Raw genomic sequence first — 13,925 nt, 5'->3', positions numbered from 1 at the left:
ATGTGGTGTCAAAGTGGTGTCCTTCCTCATGTGTATGTAAGGATACTAGTGAGAGAGGGTCATGTCATTTTCTGTCTAGTTGATGTAGCCATGAACTTTGTAAGGAATTTTAATCTTGGGTTTCAGATGGATTTTTCACCCTTGATCTTAAATCTTTAACAAAGCATTCTCAGCAATTAAGGATTTTTGAACGTAAACTGATCCAAATTATATTAACATTTTGATTAGATTACTTAGTGTGGAAACAGGCCCTTCAGTCCAACAAGTCCACACCGACCCGCCGAAGCGCAACCCACCCAGACCCATTCCCCCACATTTACTCCTTCACCTAACACTACGGGCAATTTAGCATGGCCAATTCACCTAACCTGCACATTTTTGGATTGTGGGAGGAAACTGGAGCACCCGGAGGAAACTCACACAGACACTGGGAGAATGTGCAAACTCCACACACATAGTCGCCTGAGGTGGAAATTGAACCCGGTCTCTGGCGCTGTGAGGCAACAGTGCTAACCACTGAGCCACTGTGCCATCACTACCAATTTTCCATTTAGATACTAAAATCTTGTCAGTGAACGAATTAACCACTTCTTGTCAAAATAATTAATCAGGAAAGTCAGGCAAGTAGCATTTCTTTGTTTCAGTCTAAATTTGTTAATAAATAGCACCTTAATCATAAAAAAAATTCAAGGTACATGAGAATACTTGATTAGTAAGCATAATTAATATTCATTCCCCAGCTCTTATGGCAACTATGGCTTAGTGTTAACAACATGTCATGGCTCTGTCGCTCTCACATAATTGAATCACAACTTAATTTCAGAATTTCCATTATTACTACCTTTTACTCTTAAAGGACCCAGCCTGGAAGAAAGTGTCCCAGGGTGACCGGGTTCCCCTAAGAGGTTCCCCAGAATGAAAGTGAAGATTGCTGATTAAAGCTGTCCCTGTGCACCTGCACTACAGAACAGAAAAGAATAAAACCAAAAAATCCCTCTTACTCCTCACCACTCATAACTCTTCTCCCACATAATCCTAATGTCATCCAATCCTAGGCATGGCCCCATGATGGCCTGGAGTAATCAGATCCAAATGGTGGAGTAAGCTCAAAGGACATCTTTTCCAGCTCCTAATTCATAGGTTCTTTGAAAGCTTTGACAATTCCAAAGAGGTTTGTACATTTTTAGATTGACATTTGACATAATTTTGCAATCCCAAAAGATACCTGACAATCACACAAATGCACTGAATGCCCCACGAAGGGCTTTGGATACCCTGATATGACCTGGGGCAACACCTGAAGGGGCATTACCTCTCCAAAGAGATTCCTCAGCTACCTAAAGTAAGTTCACTGGAACAAACCTACTCTGACCGGTTTTGCTTTTTGTGCTCTGTATTCCATACAGCAGGAATACCAAACTCCAACGAATGACAGCTGGCCATTTAAATGATCAGCTCTGTCTAGGGTATGCACGCAGATGAAGTTTGAGACATCCACAAACTTGCCCACACAGAAATCTGAAATGTCCACATGTCAGGACAAAGTTCTGACTCTGGGTTTTTCAAATTTTCAGCTATTCATTGGGATGACAGTCTGGACCAAAGTCTGCAAGGTTTGTTTAAGACAGATTCTGTATAAAGCTAATAATGTAATAGCTTTTCAAAACATTACTCTATAGTGTTTTAGTTTTCCAGTTATTAATTTCTACTGATAATTTAAGAATTTTAGCTGAGATTTCCAGATTTTAATTTTCATTTTTGCATCTTGGTACACTATGGATGAAGGTGTTGCCTTTCTTTAGATTATTGGGACTGTCTAGTATCAATTTGACAGTCTCATTCTGATGAGCATTCTCATATCTGTTGAGCATTCTCATATCTGTTTTCTCCTGTTAGTGCTAACATTTTAAAAATCTTTTCTCAGGAACTTAACTTGCATGCAAGAGACACACTGCGTGATTTGCTTCTCTCTGGCTAGTTGAGTTCTTCAAACTCTCAGAGCTTCTATAACATTCCCTACATCAGCAAATACCTTTCTTTCCCTCTTCTCTGAGTGGTCTCTCTTCAAACATTTCTGTCAGAAATATAATTTTGACCTTTCTATTTAAAACATTTATTTTGTTCATAGTCACCAATCAGAATGATCTACTTCACAAAATAATTCTCTTATTTAGGGAAATACCTTATTTAAATGCCAAATCATTATAAAAAGACAGGGAGACAAGCCTGCCATTGACACTGGCTTCCACTTGGGGAGGCTGTTTAAAAACACAGTGCCATAGAACTAAAACTGCACAATGTTCAAGAAAAGCCAGATTTTCAAACCAGAACATTTCCTGTATCAGTTAGAAATTCCACCTAGTCCATATAGGGAGTGTATTTTTTTCCAATTCAATTATGGAGCCATTCTTCCCTTCCCTTCTCTTCTACTGTCCAACCAGTCTCTTAGCCTAAAATTAGCATTAGTTTGTAAGTAATAATAAAATAGGTACTGTTAGGAAATTTTTCATTTTAAGTTTATAATCTACAGGTCATTCTCCTGTAACGTGCATTTCATTAACGTGAATTTGCTATAACAATTTGAGTTGGGGATACTGTTTCTAAAGTGTGAACTTAGAAAATGTAATTACATCATCAACACATTAAGTACAGTTTCTAAAGCTCGATTTTTCTATAATGCTGGTTGCACAAGAATGCAACCATTGCATTATAGAAAACCTACCTGTACTTGGAAGTCTACACGTTATAGTAAGTACCTTGGTGGTTGAGAAAAAAAGAAAGGTTAGTGGTTTGGCTGGGAGTCGTCTTCAACATTGGCAGAGACTTTGATTCAAAATGACAGAATTTCACTCTTTTCCCGTTCACAGGCTCTACTTCTCTTCTCAAGCTCGTGGAGAGACGGACAGAGAAAAACTATTGCTGATGTACCAAACAAATGTTGAAATTGTAAATGGACACTTTCCTGTAAACAAAGAACTTGCATTAGAAATGGCAGCACTACTAGCTCAGGTAAGAGTGTAATTAACCTATTAACCGATTCCAGTTTCAACAATTTATCACTTTTTAATTCTATGAAAAGAAAATATACATTAGTTTGTTTCATGAGATGTGTTTAGATTTGTAAAATACCATTATGCTGAAATAGTTTTCTAAGTATTTGATGCTGCTTTTTACTTTACATTGTTTTTTTTAAATCATGCTACAGTGTAGCACACTTCATGCTGTACTATAGAGAGATTTCTAACATTCCAAAATATCATGGAATATTAGATTCCTGCCATTCGTGATACTACTGATTTCAACATTTTCTCAAAAAAACTTGTGAAGATCAGAGGGCAACATCACAACAATTTAACATTCCACATATGTGACTTTTGGCATACTAACAATGCTGTGTAGTAACCTAACAGTTCCTACTCTCAAAGCTCATAAGCCCCAGATTGGAAACTGGAATTTTGAATTCTGAAGCTGCTTGCTTTCAATCACAGGAATACAATTTTAATACTTTTTCTTTAATATATGTTATTTTAACATCAATGGCACCATTTACATACACAATTGATAGGATTTTTTGTCATATCTGACAGCCAGTCTAATTTCCCACCAAAACCAGTATTGTTAAAATCCTGGTTTTCTTTTTCCTACTAATTCTAAAAACATACTTTATATTTCAGATAAAAGCTTGGAATATAAGACCCTCTGTCCCTTTCCCCTTAACTTCTTTATTTAAGCCAGTGACATTGGTTGCAGTTATGCTATCCACAGCTCTACAAAACCTCATAAATAACTCTTTTTTTTTCTCTGTGTAATTCTCGAGAATAAATGCTAAGAGCTATTGTGCTGTGTTTGATCGTTCCTACACCCAAATTGCTTCCAGCAAGAGTTAATGAACAGCAATTAGGAGCAGCATCCTGGTCAATTGTTTTAATACCTGGTTAGGGCTGCTAAAACCTGAGGAAGTACCCAAGTTGCTGCCTAAAGCTAGTGGAGCACAAAGCAGTAATTATACCATTGATCATTCTGATAATATGACAGTAAGCTTTAAACCACTGCATATTGAAAGGATGTAACTTAGATTGGCATTTTAGGTGGATATTTGTTTTCGAGTAAAGCTTGCAATTGGTTGATTTTTTGCCAGTTTGTGGATCTTTGTTAACATTATAGCTTTGTTCAGCACGGATATTTAGGATGTGAAATCCAAATTAAAATGAGAAGTTTGTCACTTAAGCTTGTAGTTATTGTAATCATTTTAAAAAGCCTTAGGGCAAGATGGCAAAACAGCAGTCAATTGTGTGTTTTTCATTAGGTGGAGTTTGGAGACTTTGAACGACCATTCTCAAGTCCAGCCAGTCAGGTCTCAGTGCAATCCAAATCAAACCAAACTCTGAAGCAAGTAATAGAGAAATTCTATCCAAAAAGATACAAACAAGGCTGTACAGATGAACAAATTAAGTATGTATGAAGCCCATTCAATATAAACACTATGACTGCCAGTTTTTTGTGATGTTACCATTCTTTTCAGTAAATATTCGAATGATTAATTAGATAGCTCTTTATTATTGTTGTAAAGCTCAATAGGTTTATTTGAGATTTACTTGTATTGAGTGCTGAAATAAAGTCACCAGTTTTTCACAAATGGGATTTTAAAACATAGTTCATGGAAGTAAAACTAAAATAAAAAGTGAAAAAAAAATTTGCACAAATACATTCAGTAGAAAGTATTGTGCCTCCATATTACCATGTGTCTACTTTAGACAGCTATGTCAGCGACTTTCAACTAAATGGATGGCTCTTCGAGGACGTGCTACTGCTGACTGTGTGCGCATTTACTTTACTGTAGCCAGGAAATGGCCGTTTTTTGGAGCAAAACTGTTTACAACAAAGGTAGGATCCTGTTTTCTCCTATCTAGACTTGTTCCCCAAATGTGAATTTTCTTTTAACATTATGCTGTATTAAGTGTTTCACAGAAATATCAGACGTTTTCTTGGCCCATTGAATTAAAGCACCAGCTAAGACCTTGTATATAATTCCACTTTGTTCCTTCCTTCCTTCCTTCCATTTGTTCATTCTTTCTAAGATGGAATATTTCCAATTTCCCCATTTGTGGGGAAACACTAAGCAGAAGAAGGCGCTTCTTCATCAAAGAGCAGTGAATATGGAGGCATTCCTACTGAATGTTCATAAATCTGCCAATAAATGGCTGACACAGGCAGAAGCAAGGGAACAAAGGGCCATCAGACTGCCCTGATTGATAATGATGGGAAAAGATGAAAATGCAGAATACATAATCTTTATCAGCTCAGAATGTTACTGGGGAAGATATTCACTATTCCCTTAAAGGAATAAAATCACAAGCAAAAGCTTAATGAAAAATGATGTTGCTGCATATAGGAATATTCATCTATATGGTGATGATGGTCAAAAATCAATAGGAATTTCAGAATAGTTAAGTCCCGGAATTTTATTGAAAACAATTACAATGTAGTATATGTGATCAAAAATAAGGGCTACATCAGTGTTAGTGCTATTGAATTTTCTAGCATATTAAGAGACTATTCTTTTCAGTAGCAATTATGTTGGAAATTTATCTTTTCCCTTATAAACACTGACAATTTGGATATGACAGTGAGCCATTGTGTCAAATTGTCAGTTCAACTAATTTCAATTTGTGTTCTTTTGTTACCAACACATTTTATATGGAGATGTGATTGTGTTTATTTATGTTCTCTAGCCTGTTGCTCCACCACTATCTGACACTGCACCCGTTTGGTTAGCTGTGAATGAGAATGGAATCAGCACTTTGGAATACAATTCTATGGTAAGAATAAAAACTTTTAAACATTACACCATAATGTTTGCTCCTTTTATTTAATTGTAAAATAGTACTATCCTGTTTAACCTAAGCAAGGCTTTCTGCTGTTGTAAAGGAAATATGGCTTTAGAAATGACCTCTGATATACACTGACTAGGAGGGTTCAGAGATTACTTCAAGCTTTATCAATAAAAAGTGAAACTATGGAACAACAAACAATGAAAACTGATTAGTTGGAGCAAACAGAATATTAGAAAAGTCTGCAGAAGTTTATTACAGCTATAAGCAAGGAAGTGTTACTTTACTGTCAGCTGCTCTTTCAACTAAACAAAACCAAGTTTATACAATAAGAGAAAACGCAATGTAGAGTCATAGGGTCTGCAGCATAGAAAAAGATCCTTTGGCTCATTGAAATATGTATAGTTGTTTGACATTTGATTTGCATCAGTTACTCTGCCACTGAAATTTAAAGCTCTAACTATTGTGGAATTTTGAGATGTAACAACACACGCAGTATTTGTATAAAATCAAATAATTCAGGAGCAAGGCCCACCTAGGGAAAGTCCAGAGCTTTGCTGTCCCGGAATCTATTCTCCTACCCAGTTATATTTGCATCACTCTCTTCCTGAACTCTCCATGCTGCCTTCCCCTGATGCTCAGACTTTCTCTCTCTTCCAGAAATGACAAAGTAATTGACGAGTGTTGTTGAGATGAGGTTAGGCAGGGAAAATCTGCAGGATCTAAAACTCATGTTTATGGCAGGCATGCTGCCTCATACTTCCCACTAAAAGTTGAAATTACCCCATAGAGATTTACCTGTATGAATAAGATTATCATCAGTAGTCATTAAGGTACAAGCAACACCAGGAATTAAGAAGTATTAATATAATTTTTGTATTTGTTGCTCCTAAGTAGTATATTCGATTTTCTCATTCCATAGCGCTTGATAACAACATATGCGTACAAGAATATCATGACCTTTGGAGGCTGTTGTGATGATTTTATGCTTGTAGTTGGAAAAATAGCAGATGGTGGATGTACTAAAAGCAAACAAACACAAAAGCTCCTGTTTTCCATGGCTAAACAAAAGGTCTGTATGATTATATTTTAAATCTATATTGGACAATTGAATATATAAAAATATTCACATTTACATAGGACCACTAACATAGTGAGATGCCTCAAAATCCTTGAAATACTTTTGATGCAGGTCTGGGTATAAGGGAAATTAGGAGATGTACATTGGGTACAGTTCAATTGGTGGAATATAAGGCAACTTTTGTAGGTGAGGTGAGACATACCAAGCCGATAAGAGTGTAGGAGGATTACAATACTCAACTGATCATCGCAGCCAGGACCTGTAGTATCTTACCTCAGTGTTTCCGAGCCAATCAGCAAGGGACATGTGTAGATTCTGTCAAATGGTGGTATTCTACTTAAAGGGAATAGAAGCAAAATATTGTGGATGCTAGTGTTCTGAAATAAAATTATAAGTATTGGAGAAACTCGGCAGATCTTGCAACATCTGTGGAAAAGGTAACGGAGATACAGTTCCAAGTTCACTATAAATCATTGTAAAGTCAAAACATTAAGTCTTCTACACAGATGCTGCCAGAACTGCTGAGTTTGTCCAGTATTTTGTATTTTTATTACTACTGAAAGGAACTATGGTATCGATTAAAATGGCTGAACTGGACAATTCCTGAGGGTACAATGACTGCTCTGGTGGTGAGGTGCCCCTTCCAAAGAACAAGACAAAGAGATCAGCCTCTCAAACCACACCAACATGTATGAAAGTCACTAAGGAAATTAGCAGCAAGTGTCAACAGCAATCCTGATTAGTGTTGAACCTAGCTCTCCATGACAACTACCAACCTGTCCATCGAGGTGGCCCTACACTTGCATGTCTGAGGCTGCAAGGTCCCAACCAAATTGCTGCAGTCCTGCAGAATTTGTTTCAGGTTGCCCTGTGCCCCAGCAAATGTGTTTGCTGGTCCTTTATGTATTTCATAGAATCCCTACATTGTGGAAACAGGCCATTCAGCCCATTGAATCCATACCAACACTCCGAAGAGCATTCTACCCAAACCCACCTCCCTACTTTATCCCTGTATCCTGCTTTTCCCATGGTTAATCCGTCTATCCTGCATATCCCTGGACACTTTGGCCAATTTAGCATGACCAATCCACCTGACCTACACATCTTTGGACTGTGGGAGGAAATGGAGCACCCGGGGTTGTCTAAGATAGCAGAAACAACATACTGGCAGTTACCCTGACAGTGAAAATCATTCACCTTCTAGATGATTTCCGTACATCCGGACTTTGAAAACCACACTACCCCATGTAGCAACTTTGGACCAGGTGGCAAGACCTGGGGTTGTGGCCTTCAGTGCCAGTCCTAGTAGAAGAGGAGATGCCTACTCCGTACAAAACCAACCACCAGAATCTTCAGGTCCTTGTCTGCAAAGCAGGGGTGCCAATTTCACCTTGTCTGCGATGAATGCCATGCAGGGCTGTGCCAGACTGCCAGAGCTTGACCAGCTGCACAACAGCCTTTAAAATATGGCGCTGGCATACTTCCAGCTACAGCAAGTGAGAGATTCAGGCTAGCATCGCACAAGATGGTTGCCATAGGGACGTGCCACTCACTTAATGAAACAAGTTTGGAATGATCGCACAAGCAAACCTGGCAATGGAAAACCCTCCATAAAACAAAATGAAACTGACTCTTAGTCAAAATTATGGAAAGATTCAGTCCATAGTTACAGATCAATGACTTTTCATCAGAACTGGGAAAAGTCAAAGGTACAACAGCTTTCAAGGAAGTGCAAGGATGGGAGAACCACTAAAAGGAAAATCCTTGTTCAGATGTAAGTGAAGAGAGACTAAATGACAAAGGTTTATGTCAAAAGGCCAAAGAGAGTTGTAATGGAAAATAAGGAGAAAGAGGGTTGGATTTATGCTTTTCCACAGGCAGATTTGAAGACGAGAGCACCTACACACAAACAGGTTGACTTATTTTCGCCTGCTTCGAACCTGTCTGAGAGGGTTGGGGGGTGAGGGTGGCTATTCCTTCCATGGGTCTATTGACTACTCAAAGACTAAAAACTATGCTTAGGTGCATGGGCTGGTGATTGGCAAGGGACAATCTCCTTTATAAGCCTGATGGGCCCATTGGAAAATTTCCTCCCTCCACTTGTTACCAATCCTTCCCCTTAACCTTATCCCAGGTCTTTTGAACACAGTATCTGGCCCATACTCCACCCTACTCATGCCTTTTATCCCCACTCACCTCCTTGCTGTAATCTTTAATCTCAGAATTACCTGTCAGTTTGGGTTCCTCAGCATTTGGAACTACTTGCAGTTCCAAGAGTCGCTCCTAGTTTCATTACTAGAACTACAGTCCTGCGGAAATGCCTCTCAATAAAGGGAAAGAAGTCTCACCTTAAAGTAGTTGCTAAGGAGCAGCCATCAGGATCATGAGCGGGCTGCCCCTCAACCTTTTATGGTGCCTCTTCAAATCCAATCCTAGATGTGTGCACAGGAATTGTAAATGGAAAAATTATGATTGTCTGCCAAAAGCAAAATAAAGAATTTAAAACAATACATGAGAAAGAAGCCAAGACCATTCAAGGAAAAGGAAACAAAACAGGGCAGTGTTGCCTCTGGAGGGTGTAAAGTGTTCAGTCAAAGACCACTAAGACCATGGACAGAAAAGTCAAGAGTAGAAGCGAGATGAAGAGCTGATGCTTAATTGTTCAATGTTCCCCTATATATATATATAGGCTATGAAAATGTTTGTTTTCTTTGCTGTGCCCCCAGAGCACAGAAGGAAAAATCCAGCCACATATTTGTTATGTGGTGATTTGTTTTTATTCTTTGCACTCTTTAAAACGACATTAGATATACTGGAAATGCTGTACCTCTCTTTTGCTACGTATTAATGCCTAGAAGGACATAGCTGAACAGTACTCCTTTACATTAAAAGAAAATTCTGTGATGAACTTGGACTGATAAGTTTTTCTTTACAGATTCTAGAGATCACTTTGCTGACAGCCAGTTATATTAATGGTTTCCATCATCAGAAAGGGACAGTTCACCACATGTCACTTCCATCTTCACTTTCTGTTCACACGGGAGGACACAAATTAAAGAACATGGGAAGTCAGCCATTACTTTCATATTCCAGGCCAACGAAAGAACCAACATTGTTATAATAGTTTAAGTGTTGAAATATTTGCTACACAATGTTAAAATGTGTCCTTACCTGTGCCGAGAAAAACAATTTGAGGTTTGTGTGCAACTCACCAAACATGCATATCTGAAATTTTAAATCAATTTCAGTTAGTTCCCATTGTGTCATGCAGGATAACAGAAGTAGTTCTAGCAAATGAATAGCAAAACATTTATAGGGGTTATGTCAAATAACTGGGATTCAAGTTCTCCTGGTCAAAGGACTTCCAACTACAGAGGAACTTCGATTATCCGGCATTCAATTATCCGAATTTTGGATTATCCAGCAAGATCGCATGGTCCTGATGCTTGGGTATCAGGCATTCAATTATCCAAACTTTCAATTAGCTGACAAAACACTTCCCGCTCATGTCATTCGGGTAATTGAGATTCCTCTGTACTGAGAGCCACATACTTTTGGTTGTGACCTCTAAAACAGTTCATGCTCTCATTGAAAACAAACAATAGGCTTGCTCTGTCTGAACATATGGTTTTAATTTTAATCAAATGTCTATTATTTCCTTTGTTTTGTAGCAGAACTATCATTGTAATTTGATAGGTCATTTAATCAATTGTGGTACAAATTCCTCATAAGCAATTTTTCCTTATCATTTACTTGTGATAATTTTTCAAGTACTGTAACACATTTTTACATTTCTACATTTTCATCCCAAACCATAAACCCTACCTCTATTTAACAATTTTATTGGTATTGGTGAATAATTATGTAATTTTTATAACGTACATCACCAACCACTAACCTTCCTGTCCTGAACACAAATTATCATGCAACAAGACTGAGCCTATGTTTAAAGCACAGGGATTGTAGGTTTTCTAAGGCATGAGATACTACAGATGAGAAAGATAATTCACTTAGTTTATCCTATACAGCCCTATAATTCTATCTCTACAGAATCCAAATATTTCTTAAATTATTCCAGAATTTATGCTTCTACTAAGCTACCTAGAATTTCTCTTTGAGTTGTTCATCATTGTGAAGAAGAACCATCTGACATCAATAATTTTTTTAAATGTAATCATAATATCACAGCTTGAAGTTTTCCAAAGAGGTACATTTTTATACCAATACAAAGTTCTCTCTAAGGAGGCCACTTGGTCCTTTTTTAATTCTAAAAGGCTTATCTGTCCAGCATTTCCACCCCAAATAAATACTCCAAACCAGATTCCTAAATAAAATTGTATCATATTGCACTTCATTGTATCAATTCATTCATCCTTGTACATTCCTTTTTCTTTCCCTCTGCATTCTGGGCATCCTTGCCTGTCATCAGTCTTCAAAACAGCGTTGTCCATGGCTGGTGGAAAACTGCTGATTTTCAGTTGAGAAGACTACAGCTGGTCTTAGAATACAGCCTTGAGCAGCTCCCAAACATTACTGTAGACTCTATCTTGGCATGGGTCGTGACAGTCCATAAATGCTGGCTAGCTGATGGGCAACAATAAAAGGATTTGCAGAGTGGTAGTGGTGGGAAAACACATGCTACTTTCGCAAGACAAGATAACAACAGAGTAATCAGAGGATAAATTACTGTAAAACCCTGTCCACAGCTTAAGATGGCAAAAAACTGAATTGCAATCTGATCTTTTACTGAGATGTTGGTACTGCAGTGGAAGCTGCACACCACCAATCAGAATCTACTATATGTTTGGGCAAATTGATTTATCTAATATTCCCATGTTGGAAAAAATAACCTTCGTACTCTGCAAAGCTCTTTGTTGAACAAATGCTGGACTTCTCTATGCTCCTTGACATTAACACTTTCTGACAGGATTCTTAATGCATATCTCTTTGTTGAGGTCAGAAAACAATGGCATGATGCTCGGCAGTAAGGTCATTGTCCTAGAGGACAGAGGAGGAAGATTTGGAGAGTTGGTGTTCAGCCTTTGCAAGGCAGAGTTTAATTCACCAGACAACAACTGCAATCTTCTTGAAAGCAAGTTTCAGTAGATCAGGATTTGATTTGAGAGAAAAAAATGCAGCAATATCTGAGGAATCAGGTTAGGGTGGGTGATGACAGCAGGCAAATTGAAACAACCAATGTGTTTTGAAAAATAAATAAAAATGTGTAATGTGTGTTGTGATTCACTTGCTAATTATTGAAAATTCAATTAACTTCGGAAAAGAGATAGCAAAGCTTTTAAGAAAAGAAACAAATCACATTTTGTTGATGAACAAACTTGGCTTGAAAGAAGAAGGGTAAAAATCTTCGACACAGTCCATCTTCCGCAACTACACTGGCACCACCCCCCACCTTTTCCTCCGCTACATCGATGACTGTATCGGCGCTGCCTCGTGCTCCCACGAGGAGGTTGAACTGTTCATCAACTTTACTAACACCTTCCATCCCGACCTGAAATTCACCTGGACTGTCTCAGACTCCTCCCTCCCCTTCCTAGACCTTTCCATTTCTATCTCGGGCGACCGACTCAACACAGACATCTATTATAAACCGACTGACTCCCACAGCTACCTGGACTACACCTCCTCCCACCCTGCCCCCTGTAAAAACGCCATCCCATATTCCCAATTCCTTCGTCTCCGCCGCATCTGCTCCCAGGAGGACCAATTCCAACACCACACAGCCCAGATGGCCTCCTTCTTCAAGGACCGCAGATTCCCCCCAGACGTGATCGACGATGCCCTCCACCGCATCTCCTCCACTTCCCGCTCCTCCGCCCTTGAGCCCCGCTCCTCCAACCGCCACCAAGACAGAACCCCACTGGTTCTCACCTACCACCCCACCAACCTGCGCATACAACGTATCATCCGCCGCCATTTCCGCCACCTCCAAACGGACCCCACCACCAAGGATATATTTCCCTCCCCTCCCCTATCAGCGTTCCGCAAGGACCACTCCCTTCGTGACTCCCTTGTCAGATCCACACCCCCCACCAACCCAACCTCCACCCCCGGCACCTTCCCCTGCAACCGCAGGAAATGTAAAACTTGCGCCCACACCTCCACACTCACTTCCCTCCAAGGCCCCAAGGGATCCTTCCATATCCGCCACAAGTTCACCTGTACCTCCACATACATCATCTATTGCATCCGCTGCACCCGATGTGGCCTCCTCTATATTGGTGAGACAGGCTGCTTACTTGCGGAACGCTTCAGAGAACACCTCTGGGCCGCCCGAACCAACCAACCCAATCACCCCGTGGCTCAACACTTTAACTCTCCCTCCCACTCCACCGAGGACATGCAGGTCCTTGGACTCCTCCACCGGCAGAACACAACTACACGACGGCTGGAGGAGGAGCGCCTCATCTTCCGCCTGGGAACCCTCCAACCACAAGGTATGAATTCAGATTTCTCCAGCTTCCTCATTTCCCCTCCCCCCACCTCGTCTCAGTCGGTTCCCTCAACTCAGCACCGCCCTCCTAATCTGCAATCCTCTTCCTGACCTCTCCGCCCCCACCCCACTCCGGCCTATCACCCTCACCTTGACCTCCTTCCACCTATCCCACCTCCATCGCCCCTCCCCCTAGTCCCTCCTCCCTACCTTTTATCTCAGACTGCTTGGCTCTCTCTCTCTTATTCCTGATGAAGGGCTTATGCTCGAAACGTCGAATTCTCTATTCCTGAGATGCTGCCTAACCTGCTGTGCTTTGACCAGCAACACATTTGCAGCAGTTGAAAGAAGAAGGGCCTATGTCTGAAGGTTGCCTAGCAACACTAGTCTTGATTTGTTTTTCCCAAGACACTTGGTCAGTAGAAAGAAGAGTTTTCCAAATCTTGCAGTAAGTGTTTTTTTTTATTTCTTGACTAAAAAAGTGCACGATCAGCAGAATAGGTCTCTCTGAAATAATTGTAGGTACCTGAGAATATTCCCAAGTATCAGTATCTATGAATAT

General features: G+C 39.7%; 1 protein-coding gene across 1 annotated transcript in view; it reads left to right on the top strand.

The window, feature by feature from the left end:
- Nucleotides 1-12,488, top strand: part of plekhh2 (pleckstrin homology domain containing, family H (with MyTH4 domain) member 2) — a 114,205-nt gene extending 101,717 nt beyond the window's left edge. The window contains exons 25-30 of the mRNA XM_060831396.1: nt 2,868-3,009; nt 4,307-4,452; nt 4,755-4,884; nt 5,733-5,819; nt 6,754-6,903; nt 9,848-12,488. Of these exons, the coding sequence (XP_060687379.1) occupies nt 2,868-3,009; nt 4,307-4,452; nt 4,755-4,884; nt 5,733-5,819; nt 6,754-6,903; nt 9,848-10,033 (841 nt within the window). The 3' untranslated portion in view covers nt 10,034-12,488. The remainder of the gene's footprint in view (nt 1-2,867; nt 3,010-4,306; nt 4,453-4,754; nt 4,885-5,732; nt 5,820-6,753; nt 6,904-9,847) is intronic.
- The last annotated feature ends 1,437 nt before the right edge of the window (nt 12,489-13,925 follow it).

This window comes from Hemiscyllium ocellatum, chromosome 10 (assembly GCF_020745735.1).
Source record: "Hemiscyllium ocellatum isolate sHemOce1 chromosome 10, sHemOce1.pat.X.cur, whole genome shotgun sequence".
Classification (NCBI taxonomy): domain Eukaryota; kingdom Metazoa; phylum Chordata; class Chondrichthyes; order Orectolobiformes; family Hemiscylliidae; genus Hemiscyllium; species Hemiscyllium ocellatum.
This window is presented reverse-complemented; position numbering and strand designations above follow the sequence as displayed.